Below are 20,876 nucleotides of genomic sequence, written 5' to 3' on the forward strand. Positions count from 1 at the left end.
AGTTGAAATCTCTTCCTGCCACTTGAAAATGCAGGCGTCAAACTCCCCTCTGCTCCATCACCCACTATGCTTACCAGCCCTTCGAAGAACCCAAACGGCTTCTCTGAGGATGCCCTCCTCCAGACCTATATCCACAGTTCCTTCAGCACTCGCTCTTCCACCCTATCTGTAAGTGTCCTAAATTGCATTTATGCCACATAGGTTGCAATTATCTTATTTGTCATTTGCTTTTCTGTCTCTTGTGCAAAATCTGCTAGCCCATTTTCTTTCTCTGCTTTTATGCCTTCCCACATTTTCAAATGGTAAAGTATTCCTCTAAGTCTCCTCCTAGTTGTTTTTGGATTCAGTTGCTTAGATTTACTTCTTTGGTCCAGTTGTTATTACTTTGTATATCTGGACTCTATATGAACCTTGATCTCTGAAGTTCCTCCTGCTCCCAGTAATGACCCATTCTGAGAATTTCAGTATGAAAGTAAAGGCCATGCCACATCAAAATGTGGTCTGTGACCCTGGGCTGCACAAGGTTCTACCGGACACTCTCAGTTACAGAAAAAATGGAGAACACCAAACGGTTGGCATTTGTTCTAAGTGTAGTTGCACAATACCAAAAATCATCAATCACACCCAAGCTGGCAGTATCTGGTGCTCCCTTTCAAGACAAACTAAAAACATCTGTAAGAAGTCATACTTCAATGTGATTAAAAATCAAGCCCAAGAACAAGAATCTAGGCAATTCTTGACCATTCAACGATTTTCTGAACAATGAACACCGCTCCTTTAGTGGAGCACCACACAAGAAGTTTTGTGTTATTAATCTCAAATATTCTATATTCCTCTGTTCTTTTTTACTACGATATGTATCAAGGTATAGCCTGCTATTAAACAAGTACCAGTTTTATAGAGGGTATCTTGTTCAGTTAAAAAAACATTCTGCCATAGCTGGTGTAGTTCAGTGGGTGGAGCGCCGGCCTGTGAGCCAAAAGGTCACTGGTTCAATTCCCAGTCAGGGCACATGCCTGGGTTGTGGGCCAGGTCCCCAGTAGGGGGCGTGGGAGAGGCAACCACATATTGGTGTTTCTCTCCCTCTCTTTCTCCCTCCCTTCCCTTCTCTCTAAAAAAATAAAGTCTTTTTTAAAATAGGACATTTAATATATATATATATATATATATATATATATATATATATTTTTTTTTTTTTTCCCCCCTCCTATGGGCCTATTCCCTTTTTATGACACTATATGAGCAGTTAAAATTCCCAGCCCTGCTGTTTAACAGCTGGGCAAGTTATTTAAGCCCTCAGTTTTCTCATCTGTAGGCTGGGATACAGATGCTCCTGTGTGGGGAGTTTCAAGCCTAACATCTAGGGCTGAGCAAGCATTTAACCTCTGGGGACAATTGTTACTGTATATTTAAAAGGACCATCTCAGGTTACTACATAATTATACCGTGACAGGGTCTCTTTTTGCCCATGCTCCCTTATAGAGACAGTATAAAGAAGGGCTTCGATACAGACAGATGGCTGGCCTGGGCAGGCCCACCACCACCACCACCACCACCACCTACTTGAACCTGGCTGCCACCCATTGCCTCCCAATGTCCATTTCATGTGGAAAAAGAGGCACTGCTGCCTGCCCAGGCAAGCAGGAGTGCAGTGCTGAAACACACCCCACACTCTGCCAGCTTAATGAGTGACTTGAGTCTTGGGGTCCCAGAGTCCTTTTTCAGGGGTTCCTCTAAATCAAAACTGCTTTCATAATTACCCTAAGACATTATTTGCCTTTTTCACTGGGTTGATATTTCCATGATGGTGATGGCTAAAGGTGGATTAGCTGTCAGGGAAAGGCAAATCAGAAGTACATGAGATACTACTCCACAGCCACTAGGATGGTGACCCACAAAAGACCGAGAATGGAGTGTCGGTGAGGACATGGAGAAACTGTAACCCTCACAGCACTGCAGGTGGGGATGTGAAACAATGTGGCCACACTGGAAAACAGGCTGGGAAGTTCTTCAGAAAGTGAAAGAGTTACCATGTGACCCAGCAATTGCACCCCCAGGTATGTATACAAAAGAAACAAAAAATATGTCCACAGAAAAATATTTGTATATATATGTTCCAGGCAGAATTATTAAAAATAGCTAAAGACTGGGGGGTGCCAAAGGTTGGATGAACCTGGTACTCAGAGACACAAATGGGGTACTACCCATCCACAAATAGTGCCCGAGCACAGGCACATGCCACGGCGCGGACTGGTCTCAGAAACATGACGGTGAGCGAGAGAAGCTCATGACAAAGGTCACATGCTGTATGATTCCATTCATATGAAATGACCAGAGCAGACCAGTACGTACAGATGGAAAGGAGACGTTTGGGGAAAATGAGAGTGACTGCTAAAGGATACAAGGTTTTTCAGGGAGAAGGTCATGAAAATGTAAAGCTGACCATGGTGAAGGTTTCACAACTTTGTGAATATACTAAAAACTACTGAATCATAACATTTTAAATGGGTAAATTTTATGGGAATGTATATTAGATCTCAACGAAACTACATATATTTTTTTTTTTAAAAACAAAAGGTAGGCCAAATGGTTGGTGCCTGAACACAGATCGGTGCAATGGCACCAAATGACACTAACCACAGCAGGTTAGAACAGAGGCAACGAGGCACTACAAAGTGGTACCAGTATTAAATCCTGACCCCTGAGTACACATACTTCCTGTGACAAAATGAGAAGTACAAATAAAGCACTTCTACAGACCAAAATATGATGGCTACTTCCAGGGAAAAGCACTTTGTGAGACTGTTTAAATTGCAAGCTAGCTGCTTTTTTCAGAGAATGCTCCTTTTATTTGAAAGAACCACCAATATGGTTATCAGTTGGCCATTTTCTCAAAAAAATGAATAAAGTAAGCCTGTCAAAGAAAATAACTAATAGTTATGCTACCAATGACAGAATGAAGAGTTTCAAGCAAAAAATTGTAATTTTGAAAAACCTATACCTGCCACCATGAGTCTGACAGCCTCTCAATACTTAGGGGCATTCCTGATGAGGTCAGTGGAGACAGGGGTTCTTCAACACCATAGAATAAAAGGTACCGGCAACTGGAAGACGTGCCTAATTCACTGAACCATTGTTTCCGAACAATCCATACAAGGTGTTACAAACTCGTGCATGGGTTAAGAGCTATTCCAAGTGGAGCACAAGCCAATGGACTTTAATGTAACAGTATAAAAAGTTCTACTTGAACAATGATTAAAATAAACAAACAAACAAATAAATAAGACATCTCAGCAAAAAAAAAAAAAAAAAAAAAGTTCACTGATACAGGTTCAGGTTCCTATAACAAGTGACCTTTAAGAAACTACTACTGGTTGAGTATTGGCAGGATGTCAAAGAATGAAGTAATCTACAAAGCCCCTCCCCTTTCCAACTACATATTTGTCTGAGAATGACTCTCTTCACATACGCCAACCAAAACTGAGCATTGTGAGACTGAATGCAGGAGCAGACAAGAATCTACTTAAGTGTCTTCTACTGAGACAGACATGTAAAGAGATTTGCAAAAATGTAACACAATGCAACCCTCCTCACCTATAATTTCTTGGTTTTGGAATCCAGTTATTCATCATAAAAATGTTGTTTGTGCTAACAGGTAATGGGTTTCTGTTATTTTTAAGTGAGTAGACATTTATAAATTTCCTCAGTTGTAATTTTATCATAAACATCAATAAATACAATCCACATTAATAAAAACCTGAAACTGCTGGCTGGATTACCTTTCCCAAGGTAACTACACTGTGGTTTCTAGAGGCTTCGATGGGCCCTGTACTCATAGCTACACTTGCCAGCCCCACAAAAGTTCAGGCTCCAAGAGAAAGCTTTCTAAATTTGAATCCACAGAAATCATTTGCTATTTGACCTTGAGCTGGTTATCTATCTGAGCCTTAAGTTTCTTCACTTATTATCTATCTCATAGGGTTGTTCTGAGGATTCCATGACAGGATATTCATCTAGAAAGGGCAGGGCACTGAGCAAGCACTGGGTGGGTGTTAGCTTGTTAGCATTACCACGCTGCTTCCAAGGGTGTCAGTGGTGAGGCGTGCAGCGGGCCATTAATAGGAACAGTGCCCCCCAGTCTCACATTCCTCCTTTCCAAATGAAGCAGGGCAAGGCCAGCTGCAAATTAGGACAGCAAGGAAATTCATTAAGAGTGGCACCATGGTTAGCCAGCAATATCTTTCTGAGATCCAGGAAAAAACAAAACAACCAGACCCTTCCTCAGCATTATCTGCATCTAAAACAAAACATACAACTCTGGTTCTGTTCTAATGCCTCGGAAGAGTTCTGCCTACCACAGCACCTGATCGACACTGCAGGAAAACACCCCGGACAGCAGGGTCCAGGCCGTGAGGCACCTCGACAACAGAGAGAAGGGGAGCCAGAAGGGCCAAGAAGACTGTGCTGCCAACATCAGAAACCAAGGTGGCTGCTCCATGAACCACAGCACCATCTTCTACTAAAGACTATTTTCAGCAGATACTGAGAAAAAATACCAAAATTAAAAGCTAAGTAAAATTAACTTTGATTTGAATCTAAACAGTGAGATAGGTTCAAACAAATCTACTTTTTGTAACCATGTTATCTTGCTAGTTTATAAGAGTGATATACCCAAATGGTAAATATAGCCAAAAAGTCAAATCATGTGTTAAATGGGATGGAAGGGGGTGGGGAGGTCTGGGCAAAGATGAGGGAACCAGAGAAAAGGTGTATTTTGTCTGCAACAGCTCATTAATTTTAAGTGTCGTGGGAACCTGCCAGTCTTACCCCTCTAAAGTAATTATCTTTTGTCTTCATTTGTAAGAATCTCAAGAAGGGGAGAGAAGGGAAACAAAAAAATGTTCACCCTCACAGGGAAAGACTAACCCTGTGAACATAAGAAAGAAGGAGACAGAGAAAGTTAGATGTATAGAAGACCTACGCACACTGTCCCTAATTAAAAGGAATAATTGAACACATTTCTTTATGGGAGAGGGAAAAAAGCATTTATCACAGTAAATCATATTAGGGAATTGTACTGTACCCAAATACAAATAGCTCTTGCTATTAATGAACAGAGACAAATATATTGATTTGTATACACATACACTGAAAGTTAAATGGCCTATAGACAAGTGTTTTCAAACCACAGCAAGCAAAATCCTTTAAATTCCGAGGATGATATTTTGATTTAGAATCACTTCACGCCTGAGAAGATAACACTGGCTCCCAATAAGGGATGAAAATGAAATGAGCAAGAGAAGTTACTTCAGAAACACATCACTTCAATCCAACGATCACTTGAATGGCAGCAGCTACATTTTCCAAGGAGGAGCCCGCATTTTACAGCTCCAGGGAGTTTGTACTAAATGATGTCCCCCGCACGAGCTCAGGTCACAGTTAGATGGCATGGGGCTTCCTGGGGGAGACCCACAAGGCAGTCTATGAAAAGCTGGCCACACGGTCTTTAAATCTCTCACTACAGACACAGCCTCTTGGAGGGTCTATTTCTAATTCCCAAATTGCCAAACACCTCAATTCCCTGAATTACAAACCAGGGAACCTCCCTTGATCTGCCATCCCAGAACGTTGAAGTATGTAAAATAAAGTGCTTTGGTTCTTCAGAGAAAGGAGTTATAAATATATAGGAGTTTCTTATTTTTAAAAGTTCTTGCTGCAATGACAGTGAAAAGACCCACTTTTGAAAACAGTAATTCCCTTTAAACAGAACCAACAAGACCAGCACCAACATTTCTGCTGTCTTCCATGACTGCCAACATCCAGGCACACCCCTCCCCCATCTTGCTAATTATTGGTGCTAATGAAGGCACCTCGTCTGAATACCAGAAGATAATCCTGATTTTTTTCTTGAGTAGGGAACAGGAGTCTTGCTTGGCACCTAACAAAAGTTATCTGGTGCCCTGAGATGACTCTGACCTGAGCTAGTGGGGTTCTGAAGCGTTCACCTCCTTGAAGGAGAAATATGGACAAGAGTCACTGCTAAAAGCAGGGCAGACATGTCTGCTAGCAGAGACACAAAGAACAGGAAGAAAAGAATGAACATGAGGCTGGAGGACAGGACTAACCCCAAAATTACAAAAAAATAGGACCTGCTTCCAGACCCACCCCCAAAACAAGCTGAAGGGACAAAAAGAAAATCATTGTAAAAAAGAATGTGTTATAGAAAGGAAAAAGAGAAGCCCGCCAAGTTTCTGATCTCAAGCCAGATATTTAAATGTAAGCTTCATGTCATTACAAGGCATCCTGACTTGGGGAAGACAGACTCCATCAATTGGCTGGCATTAAATCCTTGTTACTGTACAAAAGCTGCACTTGCTCCCTGGAGCCAGTTCAACTTTGAGTCACTATTGTCTGAACACAATGGAATGTCTGCCAACCTGTGCCAGCAGTTCCAAAGGATTTTAATTGTAGCATGTGTGAGTGCTGTAACCCACTCTGCGCTGAGCGGAAACAGCTCTGCTCACGCAGCTACAGCATTCACATGTGAAACCAGGGAAAGCAGTGAGGACAAGGTCAGGGCAGCAGAAGCCCCTTTATGACCTCACAACACAGCTCACCCACTCTGGGCAACAACTTCAAGCCAAAATGCAAGAGACACCATCCACAGCAACTGTGTGCACCTCCAACTCCAGCGTCACATGCCTGTCTTACTGGTTTACGTGGCATTTGTGAAAACCCTCTGAAGTTTCTAAGAAGGGAAATCCTAGCTCTTTGGTTATACATAGAACAGGCAAAAAATCCATTAAAAATATTTTTAAAGCAAAGTGAAATTTTTTATGTACAAACTTAAATTAAGGCTTACATTTTTTAAAATTATGTATTTATTTTCGTCTATTGAATCTATAGAAAGGTGAAGGGAGGGAGAAAGAGAGGGAAAGAAACGTCAATGAGAGAGAAACAACAATCAGTTGCCTCTTGCACACTCCCTGACTAGGTAGCAAACCACAATCCAGGCATATGCCCTGGCTGAGCACTGAACTGGTGAACTTTGAGTTTGTAGGATGGCGTCCAACCAACTAAGCCACACCGCCCTGGCATTGTTGCTGTTGTTGTTGTTGCTGTTGTTGTTGTTCTTTTAATCAAAATTTGGGTGCCACTAACTCCAGGTCAAAAATTGTGAATATGTTATGTGCAATGATATAAAATAACTTTCAGAGTAGGATAGATCTGCCATTTCAGCATGTTTCTTACATATGTTCCTAATAACTTCTGATACTAAAGTTTAAAAGGGCATACGACCTTTATGAGAATATAAAGGTCAGGGCAACAGAAAGATCATAAATCAGGATGAATGGTTTTTATCACTGAAAAATGGTTTCTTGGCCCAGCTGGCCCCCAAAGGAGCTGAGGAGAGGAGGAGACGGATGGCTGGTGTCTAGCCCCACAGCCGGTGCTCACGTCAGTTGGCTCTAAGGCATCTGCAGTCTTCAAAGTGCCAGGAGGAGAAACATCTGGGGAAACAGCCTTTGGGGACGGCAGGCTATGGGCAAAGGGATCTCATGGTTTGTCACTCAAGAAAACAGACGAAGAGCACAGAGCTATGGGTTATATATTGAGAAAGGTACGTGCATTCACTCCTGAAAGACAAGTGAACAAAACGTTCTGCAGTTTGGGGTTTCATCAAGTCTCGTATTCAAGGGCATGAACTCTAAAAGGCCAACCACATCTGAAGAAAATGACTGTAGCCCACCTCTGGATTTGAACAAGGACTGTGTAATGATTCACAGCACACTGGGAGAGAGCGACACCTTGAAAACGTGTTAAATTGGAAGGCACCCCATATATACACGGTCAATTAGACAAGAAGAATTAGTAATTTTCAAAATAAAAGTACTTTACAGAAAAACTAAATACAGAAATATTGCTCTGTGATAAGCACTGTTTTCAAGGTTCTCCAAATATCATCGGTCTACTATTCTATCACATATGCCTCTTCCCACCCTCCAGCCAGGAAACCAATGACTTTCAAAAATTCTATGTGCACATTTTACAGTCTCTGGAAATTACAGACCTTCCCAAGTGACTAAGGATTCCCCTTAAAACAGGCCAGATGAAGTTAGATGAAAATATTAACTACTAAGCAGTTTGGTGAACAGCTCTGCAATTCAACTTACAATGTGCACAATATAAACATATCCCAGCCAACTTTGGACAACAAAATTGATTAAAGGTTCTAGGAATCTAACACTATGATATTAATTTCTTCACAACCACAGGGTATTAACAGATCTTTAGAAGAAAGACTCACAGGCATGAAACCAGCAACCCTCAGGAATTAACCAAGTGCCAGGCAGTGTGCATCTGTCACTCATTTAGTCCTGACAGATTCCTGTTTATCTTTAATAAGCTATAATGCACATATCGTGCAATTCACCCATTTGAAGTGTACTGCCTGATGGACTTCTGCATATACACACAGCTGTCCAACCATTACCATACTATAAACTTAAAACATTTTCATCGCCTCAAAATGTAATGCCGGGGCCATTAGTGGTCACTTCCCATTATCCCCAATCCCCAACTCTAATCCTAACAGAAAAGGCTGGTGTTCTCAGCAGTTTACAAACAGGGAAACTGAAGCATAAAGAGTTAAATAACTGGCCCAATGACACCTGCTTAGAAGTGTATGAGCCAGGAGCCTCTCTTCCACCACCAGGGGCACATCGCTGGGTTCATCACTGGACCAGCATCTCAGCCCAGAAGAAGAGGCTCCCACATTCCTGGGAACAGACGTCCACGCACTGAATCCTGAGGGGCACTGCCGCCCACTGTCGTGTGTGTGTGTGTGTGTGTGTGTGCGCGCGCTAAAGAGCCAGTGTGAACCAGTGGAACAAATGCTTAAGGGAAATGAGAAGAAAAGCGGACAGCATGATTATATGGACGGACAGGTATTCCTAGGGGCCTTCTACCACACTTGACACAGCTCATTCTGCTGAGGTCAATAATGTCACACACTCACAGTGGGACCCATCATCTCGCAGCCCTCACTGTGTGCCAGGCATCTGAACACACTAACCTTCCAGAATTCTTTTATCAATTGTAAGGCTGTTCTAAGCGTCCAGACCTGTTCAGTCACGTGGTGTTAATGATAATAGCCAACGTGGCACTTTCAACGAGCCGTGAACAGTTCAAACATATATTAACTCATTTAGCTCTTACAAAAACCTATAGAAAAGGCTTGTATTATCTCTTCTTAAAAGTAAGAAAATGAAGACAAAGAAAGCTTGCCCAAGGTTGCAGCCACAATGGGAAGACAAGGGCCAGCATCGTGCTCTGAATCACTGTGCCAAGCGGCCCCCTGGGGGAAGTGGTGGACAGTTAGGAACAAATACTTTATAACCTGACTCTTACAAAAACAAACTCCTAGCCTATTATTCCAGCTTTTAAAAATATTCATTCACCTCAAAATGGGGAAAACATGGAACTGCCAGGCATTAAAGAAAGGTCAAGAGGATATTCCATGAAAATGTCAATAGAAGAAAAGCAAGTACTTGTCAGCTGGAGACCGGGAGCATCTCCTCATTGCACACAGCTATGGCAGACCCCAGTCCGACCTGCACACCCAACCCTCCACCGCGTAGACAGAGAGGGGCCTGGATGCACCCCGAAGGCCAACACAGAGCAGAGATGTGGTAAACTCAGTGCAAATGATTGCTTTTTGGCCCTTACACAACATGCCCCTGGTGTGAATCCAAAAGCAATTAAATCATTCCAGCTGGGAGTCCAATGACATGTTGTTTAAAAAGTCTTCTGAGAAATGTCCCTGTTCAGAACGAGATGAGCACACAAAGGAACAATGGTCTCTGCTATTCCTTCCATTTTTCAAATGCAGAAAAGCATTTGAAGAATATACAATATATGGCTAACATGAGCAATGAATTTTCACCAAGTTCTCCCTTGCAACAGATGAAGAACACCTCACCACAAGGACAACGCCAAGGAAAAAGCAAAGCCAAATTCATTCCAAATGAATGTATTAATTCCTCTGGTCTACCTCACTTATCCTACTGGAAAAAAAATAACCAGTTGTAAGAACTTCTCAAAAACTAAGCCATTTCAAATATCAACTTTTAACATAAATAGCCACAGAGCAGTGTTTTGGTTGTGCTGTTTTGTTTCCAAATAGTGATTACCTCCCCTAAGGGCTCCATCATTAGGATCATGTGAGGTTCTGTATATGTAAGAGTATTTCAGAAACTCTGAAGAGCTATTGAAATAGAAGTTGCTGGGGGCATTATTATTATAACCCTTAAGTGTTAACCCAAGGTTAAAAAGCCCATGTGATGCTGTCCATGTCACCTCAGATTATGTATTTTAATAAACAAATCCATTTCTATTAGGGTGCTCAGTGGATTATAAATGAGAACATTAGAGTTCTGTGTAATGTAAAATTCGGCATCTGCCTGGGGACTCCACAATCTCGCAGGAGACCACTGGGGTCAGGGCTCTCACCCCGTGGAAGACGAGTACTGCCACTGGCAGCTCCAATCAGACACCACTGAGCCTGGGTCAGAAGGTGAGCTGGAGGGGCGCTCCCTCTTGGCTCCTGCTCTGAGGGAATCCCTGCTGCTTCACTTAGCTTCTAGTTTTAAAGAGAAACAAGATAAAGTGAAACACCACTGGCAGTTTGGTTTCCAGTTTCTTCAAATTTACACAGACTAAATAAAACTGTTCTCCTGGACATGCAGCCCAATCAGGGTTTCTGCCCAAAGCTGCCCCAGTAATGGTTTTCCATATTTTGTCTTTTGTGCATTTCTTTCCCCACATTTCAGTGAGGGTGATCCACCTGGGGGAGGATCCAGGTGTTGCTAAATTTCCTGGCACAACTCAATATCCCTGCATACAAAATAGAGAAAAGCACTGAGGGAAACACCGCCACAGAGAAGTATGAAAAAATAGCTTGCTCTCCACTGTCTTGTGTGAAAAAAGTCAGCAATTCTGAGGACCTGCTTGACCACACAACTACTATGCCCTTATTCAGGTTATTCTTGTTAATAAAGCTATGTTAACACTCACACATTCTTCACCCAAGTCACAAATCAAAAGGAAATGGAGACAATCTGTCTCTAGGTTTTTACTTTTTGAAAAGAGGCATGGCAGGGAAAGAAGAGCCCTCATCTCATTCATAAACTGTCTGATCTTGTATTTCTGGGCAGGCAGAAAAAGTATTTTAATTTCAAGAATGGTGCCCTCTAAAGTCAGAGAATGGCAGCTGACACACACAGGGCCCTGCATTTGCAACAGTGGCAAGTCCAAATGCTCACCTGCAGGGCTCGGGTGCCCTCTGACACCAGCCCATTGTCTACTGAGAGGCAATTAGGCATCAGCACCTTTGCAAATCTAATCAAGCTTGGAGATCAGCAGGTGCTCTCAGAAACTGAGAAAAGATTCAATTTTCTGAACATGAATAAGGCCTGCTCTGAACCCCAAGAAAGAGTGAAGCTGGTTAGGGTAGGTCCTGGGTAAGCGTGGGTCTAACATGCTCTCATATACATGATCACTTACTATCTATCCACTTTCTTTAAAGATAAAACCACTGTCCCTGGCCAGGTGACTCGGTTGGAGCACCATCCTGTGCACCAAAAGGTTGTGAGTTCAATTCCTGGTCAGAGCACATACCTGGGTTGTCAGTTCCATGCCCGGTCAGAGCACATATGCAAGGCAATCAGTTGATGTTTATCTCTTTCATCTATGTGTCTGTCTCTCTCTCGCCCTCCCTCTCTAAAAATCAATAAACACATCCTAAGGTGAGAATTGAAAAAAAAAAAAAAAAAGAAAAAACCACTGGTCCAACACTAGGTCAGCAGACCAGGGAAACATCTTCTGTACTCCCACCGAAAATCTTCTATCACAAGTGAACCTTCTATAGGAGTACCTGTTTCATTCTGTTGTCATGTATCACATTTAAACAAACACCCCTTTTTACAGCTGATTGGTACCCACTACAAGGAATTTCAAATTCATAAAGAAATGGGTCTTGGCAAAAGCAAAGCAGAAAAGAAAACTTCCAGCTGCCAAGGGAACTGCAATATCCACACACACAGAAGATTGTAATTTCTGACACTGAGAGTTGAATCTATAAGAAAATTATCTACATAACCAATAAGCTCAAACGAGCTGTAAAAGGAAGGAAGCTTAGTACCTAACCACAACTGCCTGAGCACACATGATACTAACTTGCCTGACTAACATGACTGGTGGATTTCCCTATCAACCACAGTACGGAAAGGAAAAGTAACACCACGCACACCCATTCCGATGCAGTACTGACGAACTGTATGACTAACAGATGCGACTCCATCTTCATGTTTTGTTCATATTTACTCTTGATTCATATTGTACCAAAAGTAAAACTGCAAGATTAAATACCTTCTCAAGACATTTTTTTTAATCCCTACTAGCCTCCCTTCTTGTTTCATTCTATCTCAAGGGAGCGCATCCATTCTGACTGCTTCCACCAGCAGCTCCATGACAATAAATTCCCAGCCTATTCTCTGCAGCTCTCCTGTCTTTCACCATCACCACAGGTTCAACAAATAAAGTTCTGAACGACCCCCAGATCACCTCCCTTCCTATTACCTTCAACCATGCCTCTCCAGGCAGTTGTGAAAAGCTGATCATTTTTGCTTCAAAATGCCTCTTGCATTCATCTGAACTGCTGTATGTTCTCAAGTCCAGCCTCTCATCCGCTCTTTCCTGGCTGGAATCTTTGGACTCCCCTCTCATTTCAGATTACACCCTGCCGCTGAAGGAACTATTCTAAATGTGATCTATTTCATCTTACTGCCACATCTAAAATCAGACAGCTCCTTCATCTCTGCATTTGAATTCTTCCTCCTGTCTAGCAGGGCATATGATCTCAGTGCTCCCTGCAATTCCCAGTTTCCCTTAAGTACTACACCCCCTATACTGGTATGTTGATGTGCCAGCATTCCACAGCCACACAATATTCCACATGTCACTGTTTGTGTGGAATTCCATGGCTCATCTCTATACCTGTACCTGTATTCCAGCTCATATGTACAGCTCTTTCAACTATCAAGATTTCCTGATGACTATAGCTGCAGGTAAACTTTTTCCTACAAGGCTAAAAATAAGTGATCATTTCACATTATGTTCTGGAATTATTCATTTCCCCGACTAAACTATAAGATCTTTATCTTTATCATATTTATAGGCTACCTAAAAACTGCCCATCTTTATCATGTCTATAGGCCACCTAAAAACTGCCATAAGCAAGAGGTAGGAAAGATGAGCAATCATTAAACTGACAAAGCAGAAAAGTCCAACCAAAATGGGAGGCAGACACAGATTCCCATCATGTCTAAGCTATGCTTGTCCCGAACCTCTATTTTCCACTGAGTCCAGAAAGACACATAGTAGCTCAGTGTGTGGCTGTGGCATGGGGAGGGAGAGAGAGGGAGGGAAGGAAGGAGGGACGGAGAGACAGATAAAGGAAAGTGGAATTGCCTCAATCACTACTGACAGAACTGACTTTATGCTGATTGTGTGCAGAGGCTCCCTACCTCACAGGGTCTCTTGAGTCCTACACAAACTACAACCTCTAGCAGAGTTCCTGATAGGAGTTCATGAGGAAACAGCCATAATAGCTCCCTACTCCAATGTCACTGGGTCACTCTGCTTTTCTTTCTTTCTTTCCCCCAGCTGATACTAATTCAATTCATTATCAAGTCTTCTTAACACCACCCCTGCCATATTTCTCTGTACCATCTCATTTCTGTGCTGATATCCCTGTTATTTATATTGCCATGACCAACTTTGACCAGGTAATTGCCTACAATTACAGCCTTCCAATGTGTTTCCTTTTCTTCATTTCCCTCTATTTAATCCTCATAATCCATCCCAGCTTAATCTTTTCAGAAGTATCTCCAATTAAGTCACTTCCCTGTTGAAAAACCACTGAGTACTTTCCACTTAAACCAACTTAAATAGTTTCCTCTCTCTGATATCCGATCTCTTATCCTCCTCCTCCTCCTCCTATACCATATATAGCACCCCAGGAAAAAGCCTAGTTCATAATATACATGCATTTACCTGATTTCGTATCCTGAATAAGGGTTTTCTTTCTACACTAGCTCTACCTACTGAAATCATAATAACTTGATCACAAAACTTTCTTCATTAAACCTTTTTAACCAGTCCTGATTTGACAGCATGTCTTTGGATTCCTAGTACCTAGAGCTCTTAGGAAATTTATCATCTCCACAACATAACAATATAATCACCTTGACAATCTATTCATCTAGAATAGATTTGCCTGTGCTGTTATACTAACCTCTTTGCCCTCACAGTGTCCTGCACTTAGGGAAGTACATAGAACTAGCTCTATTACTAACAAGCTATCAGCCATGTCCACCTTCACCACCAACATCACCTTCATCTTCTCCACAGATGATCTGTTCCAGCTCTCTCACCCAAAGCTTTGGATTTTATCTTTTTTTCTTTTAAAGTTAAAAATCAACAATGAGCCCTGGCTGGTGTGGCTCAGTGGACTGAGTACTGGCCTATGAACCAAACTGTCATTGGTTCAATTCCCAGTCAGGGCACATGCCTGGGTTGCAGGCCAGGTCCCCAGTAGGGGGTGCGTGAGAGGCAACTACACACTGATGTTTCTCTCCTTTTCCTCCCTCTCTTCCCCTCTCTCTAAAAATAAGTAAATAAAATCTTTTTTTTTTAATTTAACAATGAACCTACCATGCCCATTGTGAACATGCTTGTGGGTTTTTCCTTTCCTGGGAGTTGACTGGCATGAAGATGAAGTGTTGTTGGTGGCTGTTTTGACATCTTCTGTCTCATCATCTTCCTCCTCAACGTCCTCCTCATCCTGAGAGCTTCCGAAATAGACCATGCTGTTGGGCAGCGCAGGAGAACCTGGGAGGTTTGAGAAAGAGGGCTCATAAGCACAGGTCTGGATGCTTGCCCCTTACAGAAGGAGCCCTACAGACAGAGACATCTCCTAAGTTACAAACCTAAATCCTGACGACTGAGCAGACAGAACAAACTATGACTCTCTGTTGCCATTTCTAATTTATTTTCCAAATACCCACAGAAAATATCCTCCACCTGCATCCCCAGCATGGGCAAGACGTCATTCACCAAATATAACAGCAAGTTTTAAATTTCATCTAAACAGTTCTAGAGGTGAGGGAATAACCACTAAAGACTGAACTGAGCAAGAAAACAAAACAAAAAATACATAAAATAAAAACATCTATCCACAGTGTTAAAGACAAGAGACCATTCTGTGTTACTGCCAGCAACAACTTCAATCTTCCTTCCCATAAAATATTTTGGGGAGAGCTACTGCCATGTAGCAGAAGTAATAAATATGTGAAATTCATTTCTAACCTTGTCCACTTTACTGTGAATGAGCTCCAGTCACATCAATAAAGATATAAGTAACCAATTTGTTCTCTTTCCCAAATGGAAATCTCACACTGCAAAAGTAATGGTCAAAACCATTCCTGTCCAAATTCAGAACGACTTGCTCCAACCAGAAGATGGGAATGAATGAGCAGCAGCAGGAAGCTGAAGTGGCAAACCAAGCACCCGTCTTGTAGAAATGCAACAAAACAGGTACCTCCAGTGCCCTTCCCTTTTGCTGTAGTCATGACCTACCAATATTCGAAACCCCCAAAAGTTATTTGGGTCTCACCACTGGGAGAAGCGAACTTCCAAAGGGATGTATGTGGCAAAAATGAATGAATGAATGAATGAATGAATGAATGAATGAATTGATCCTTGGTGGGTAACAGAATGTGATACAGTCTGACAGAAGCCATTTCCAGTGTTGGGGATTTTTTCTCTCCCCTCTGATCATTTCAATTAGAAGCAGGTTTTCAACAGAAAAAGGTTATTAAAACTGACAGACTTTGGAGGAAGTCACTTAATCAAATAAGAGAGAGGAAGTAAAAAAAAGAAAAGGAAAGGAAGTATCTAGCCATATTTCCACTGGAACGTGTTCATTATTCTTTTCTACGTGGTCTTACAATCAGCAGGAGACTGTGACTAGGAAAGAGGAGCCGCAGCCCACCCCCGCTTCCACGCACGGGGAACACACCAGTGCTGCCAGACCTTCTTCCCTGACTCTAACTGTACAAGGACTTCAGAAAAATCAGGGACCTTTTTTATTCACTCAGAACTCCTTCTGAGTGAGAACAAGAAATTTAACCATAGGCTGCACTCATCCTAGCATGTAACATGACATGAGGATCACATGTTACATGCTGTCAGACAGACACGGTGGGAGCTTCAGCACTTGGAAGTTACAAACTCAGTGGTTAAATTTCCCTATTTGGTAAAATGAGAGGGGATAAGTCACATAATCTCTTCCAATTCCTTCCAGATCAAAATGTCCATGTCTAGTGGGTGAAATCAGAAAACTGGGTCAGTGTCAAAAAGAGCAGGTTTTTGTGCAGACCCTGAAATAACTTGCGGGGCTGACTCTGCCATCTGTTGGAGGGAAGCAGGGTTAAGGCATGCCTTTCAGGAAGTGAGACCTGCACCGCCTCTCCAGCCTCCACTGCAGTCTCCTCAGCAGAAAATGCAATCAACTCTGCAACTGATGCCATTTGGCAGTAATGTGAAAACAGGGGAAAGTGAGACTCATAAAAATAATCTGTTTCAAGAGAATCAGGATCAGGTGAAATTGAAATGGGATGCATGAGAAAGAAACAGGGAAGTAACTACCACCTAAAGAATCTGTTGAGGATATTTTAAAATCTCAAACATTGAGTAAGCAGCATGAAGCAACAATCACATTCCTTACACTTAAGATTTGGAGAGAATGAGAACATTACGTTTATGTTTCCAAGAACTAAAATGGAGAAAATGTCTAGAAGCTCAATTCAGTATCCAAATTTTGTTAATATCCTAAAGAAAGTGCACATGATGATTTCTTCAAAAAAGTAGAAAACAATCAATCTTATAAATGGGTGTGTTTTAACAGCTTCTCAGTAAATATAAATAAACTGAAGTGAGCAGGCAGGTATTCTAAAAGGACAGAGGCTAATATAAGAGAAATATAAAGCAGGAGACAAGCCATGACCAGGTAGGTCAGCTGGTTAGAGAATTGTCCTGATACACGAAGGTTTCAAGGTTCAATCCCCGGTCAAAGCACATACAAGTAACAACCAATGAATGCATAAATAAGCAGAACAACAAATGTCTCTTTTTCCCCCACCCACCTTCCTTTCTTAAAAGCATTAAAGTTTTTTAAAAATCAACAAAATAAAATGAGACAAATAACCAGTAAAAAACAGGAGTTCTGAGGAATTTGCTCTTCAACCTAAATTCTTTGAAGAATATGAAGTCTTTTTGATGGAACTGGTCCCCTAGTCAGAAAGAACACAATTTCTTCTAAGTATGGAGGCACAAGGGACAAAAGCAGATTGCCTGCCACTAAAAGGTAATTTGGGTTCTATTTAGGTGATTGACATGTTGGTCTGGACCTAAAGGTAAAGCACCAACAAAGAAACAGAATGAAGGATTCTTAAAACCAGATGAGGAGTGGAGAGGCTAGTACAATAAAGGGAAGGAAAACTCAGGGTAAGTGGAGGAGAAAGATCACTGCTCAGTAATAAAGAACTTTAGGAGGGGAGCTGAGTTACCTATTAACAGCCCTTAGTTCAAATACTAGGCCAGCACCCATTCTTCCCTTTGGCAGGTGCTACTCACAGAGGAACAACACTCTGCCTAGATAGGTTTTACTCTCCTTCCAGGTTCCATTCAAGAATCCACTGCCCATCTATAATCTGTCTACTAGGAGTAGCCTCATGGACTATTAGCTTCTCTACAGAAGAATAGGCCAGAACTTGAATGAGCTGCTCATACCTGTAGTCAAACTGAAGCAAATAGATCCTACAAATTCTAAAGCTCTGTCACACGTAGCCATTGTAAACCCCTCTGAGCCCACGGAGCATGTGTGTCTGTAGAGTAGTGGAAAGGCTGAGCTAGCAGCCCAGGCCAGGAAGAACCACAGCACTGAAAAAGCGGCTTCTTTCTTTCGCACTGAGACAAAACCGGTAAGATTATCTCTTATTTCACAATCAAGGCAACAGAAAAACGTTGACTGTTATATGCTAGTACCTATAAAATAACTATAAAACAACGTCAAATATATAAAAGAAAACAAAAGACACCTGAGAAGCCAAACCTAGTTACGACATTCATATGGGATGTATTTATTTCTTCCTAGCTTAGATAAAAGCTCAGTCATCTAATTTTTAAGTAAGTTTAAAGGAGGGAGAATCTGCTAGATACACATACGCACAAAGGAAAGGATATTTTGAGACCCTAACAGCATATAGAAGTCTGGACTATTTATCACTGGTGAAAATTACCCCACAGTCCTCATAGAATGGGTGAATGGTAATATTACATAATCGTATTGATGCTAAGTCAACAGAAATTTAAATTAATATTTAGTACCTGAAAATACGAGTGTGTGTTTTTCATTAAAAATAGTTTGCAACTTACAGACGCTGGCACAGAAGAGGTAAACTTCATCTCTAAAAACTTTATTAGGGAAATTTCTTTCTTCCAAATTATCAGATGAGGCAAACATTTGAAAAGCTCATTGTGGGTCCAGCATTCAGGAAAAGGGGAACATAGTCACAGGGATTCAAGTCACTAGCCTTAGGGAGCAGGAAGAGAGGTGATTCACAAACTGAAAATGCTTCCTTAAAGAAACGACCTTCCCTTTCCACCGCAGGGCTCACCTACCACCTGCTGCAAAACACCATCTAAAATGTGAAAATAAGGGGGGTCTCAGAAAGGGTTCAGCAGGTCTCAATCTGAGTCTCACCCTGCTGTTCTCAAGGTAGACTCTCCCTGTTGAGGATGAAACAAGGTACAAGCCTGACTCATGACAGCGAGCAAGGCTGACATCAAGAGTCCCGTGACATGTCTCCTTTACAAATTCTGCAGTTTCAGAGAATTCATTAATGAAAGGTATCTTAAGATGTTTAAAAATGTGTGGGTTAGGAGGAGGGGTAAACCCAATAAATTATAAAAGTGTATCTAGTATACAGCTTTCTATTAAAATTACAGGCAGATTTTCTCTCCTGATTATTCAAGTGCATTAGCAAATGTGGGGGAAAAATCTGAACTTGGATCAGATAAGTGGAATCGGGAGTAGAGAGCACATCTGCGCTTTGCCAAAGCCGTACTTCATTACTTTTCAGAATTAGCTGGCAATGTCTCCACAATATTTACTGAAGTGAAAACCAAATGTTTTCATCTGGACAAAAATCAAACTGTGGTATGTTACAACCACAACAGGAATCATCTTAATCCAAAAGCTTGCTTTCTCTAATTTGGGCTGTGGTTTCTATAAAATTGGATTCTCCTCCATGAATCATGTACAACATACAACCCTCCTTCCCATTATCTTCCCTCCCCCAACCAGTTCTTCACCTCAACAAGCTAAACATAGCTCAGCGCTATTTGGGAAAGGCCCTGAAGGGATTCCCCTCACACTGTCCTTTAGCTGGGGAGTCAAATCCTGTAGCCCGACCTAATAAACTCTGGGCTGGCTCCGGGGTTGGCACTTTCATGGCTGATGTTTAGGACACACAAACAAAATGAAAAGCATTCAGCCCCTACTACCACATTAAACTGAAAAACAGGACTTCCACGTGAACTGGGAGGGACTGTGTCGGAGAAGAAAGGCATAGTTATTTTACTGAGTTCCTAAGTTAGAGGACAGGAAAGCTCCATCCACTGAAACTAGAGTCACAGAAAAAATCAGATGCAACAACGGCCTGAGTTCACTAAACCAACTCTGAGTGTACCGGGCACCCCCTGGGCACCAGTGACCCAAACAGATCAGACATCTCCACTTACCCTGTGCACTCATGCAAACAGAGTGACAGACGTCACACATGGATGGCAATCTCCCAATAGCTCCCAGGCTGGCCTTTACAACTTACAAGAGAAGGATTTACCACAGGTTTCCCCAATTTCATCCACTTCCATACACCCCAAGGTTATCTGCCTTATCCAGATAGTCATGGGCCTTGAGTTTTCTTTAAAGCAATCCCCACTCATGACTTAAGTGACTTCATTCTCTGTTCTAACAGAAAAGTAGTATCACTTGCCTTAAAGAAAAGGTAATAATGAAAATCACAACAAAGAATTTAAAACGTCCAGCTAACGTAATTTCTGGCACCACCAGGAGTACATGCAGCAGGGCTTTGGGGAACAGCCCTCCAGGCCAAAGGCCAAACACAAAGGAAACCCCTATTCTTTGTGGGAAAAGGAGCAGCCCGTGCAGTGAAATGCAACCATCCCGGGTTTGCAACTTCTTTTTCGGCATGTGTGTCAAAAAGTAACACCAATGATTGAAAAGGACTCCACATGGAACCCAAAAATCTAGCAAAAAGTGTCAGCTAGGCAGTCAGGATTCCTTGTCTTTTGGGACTCCATTAACTATGCGTTGAGCAGGCTGTGATGACCCTAAAAGCTGGGAGGCAACATATATGAAAGTACCATGAGCAACTCACACTTAAGTGATATTATTAGGTCATATATGCCTTCAGTGACAAAAACTCAACTCATATTTCTAAATTCAGACTGTCACTTCACACAGCTAAGAAGGGAGGCAAATTGCTTCCTATCTGCCTTCCTAAATGGGAAGGTAAGCAGGCTGATGGCAAGAACCTAGGAGGTATGGAAATACAAAATGAATTCAACAGTTAGAATTTCTGAAACTTGGGAATAAGTGCAGGAGCAATGAGACGGAAGAGTTAGAAACCTTCAGCTGAGTAATCCTTTTTTAAGGAAGAACAAGGAAT

The 20,876-nt window shown here is 41.9% G+C and overlaps 1 protein-coding gene across 1 annotated transcript in view; it reads right to left on the reverse strand.

Moving 5' to 3' along the window:
* JARID2 (jumonji and AT-rich interaction domain containing 2) overlaps positions 1–20,876 on the reverse strand; it is a 254,197-nt gene that overhangs the window by 35,490 nt on the left and 197,831 nt on the right. Inside the window, 1 exon segment of the mRNA XM_028511671.2 lies at positions 14,776–14,952. Coding sequence (XP_028367472.1) covers positions 14,776–14,952 — 177 coding nt within the window.

Source organism: Phyllostomus discolor, chromosome 5 (assembly GCF_004126475.2).
Source record: "Phyllostomus discolor isolate MPI-MPIP mPhyDis1 chromosome 5, mPhyDis1.pri.v3, whole genome shotgun sequence".
In the NCBI taxonomy this organism is placed as follows: domain Eukaryota; kingdom Metazoa; phylum Chordata; class Mammalia; order Chiroptera; family Phyllostomidae; genus Phyllostomus; species Phyllostomus discolor.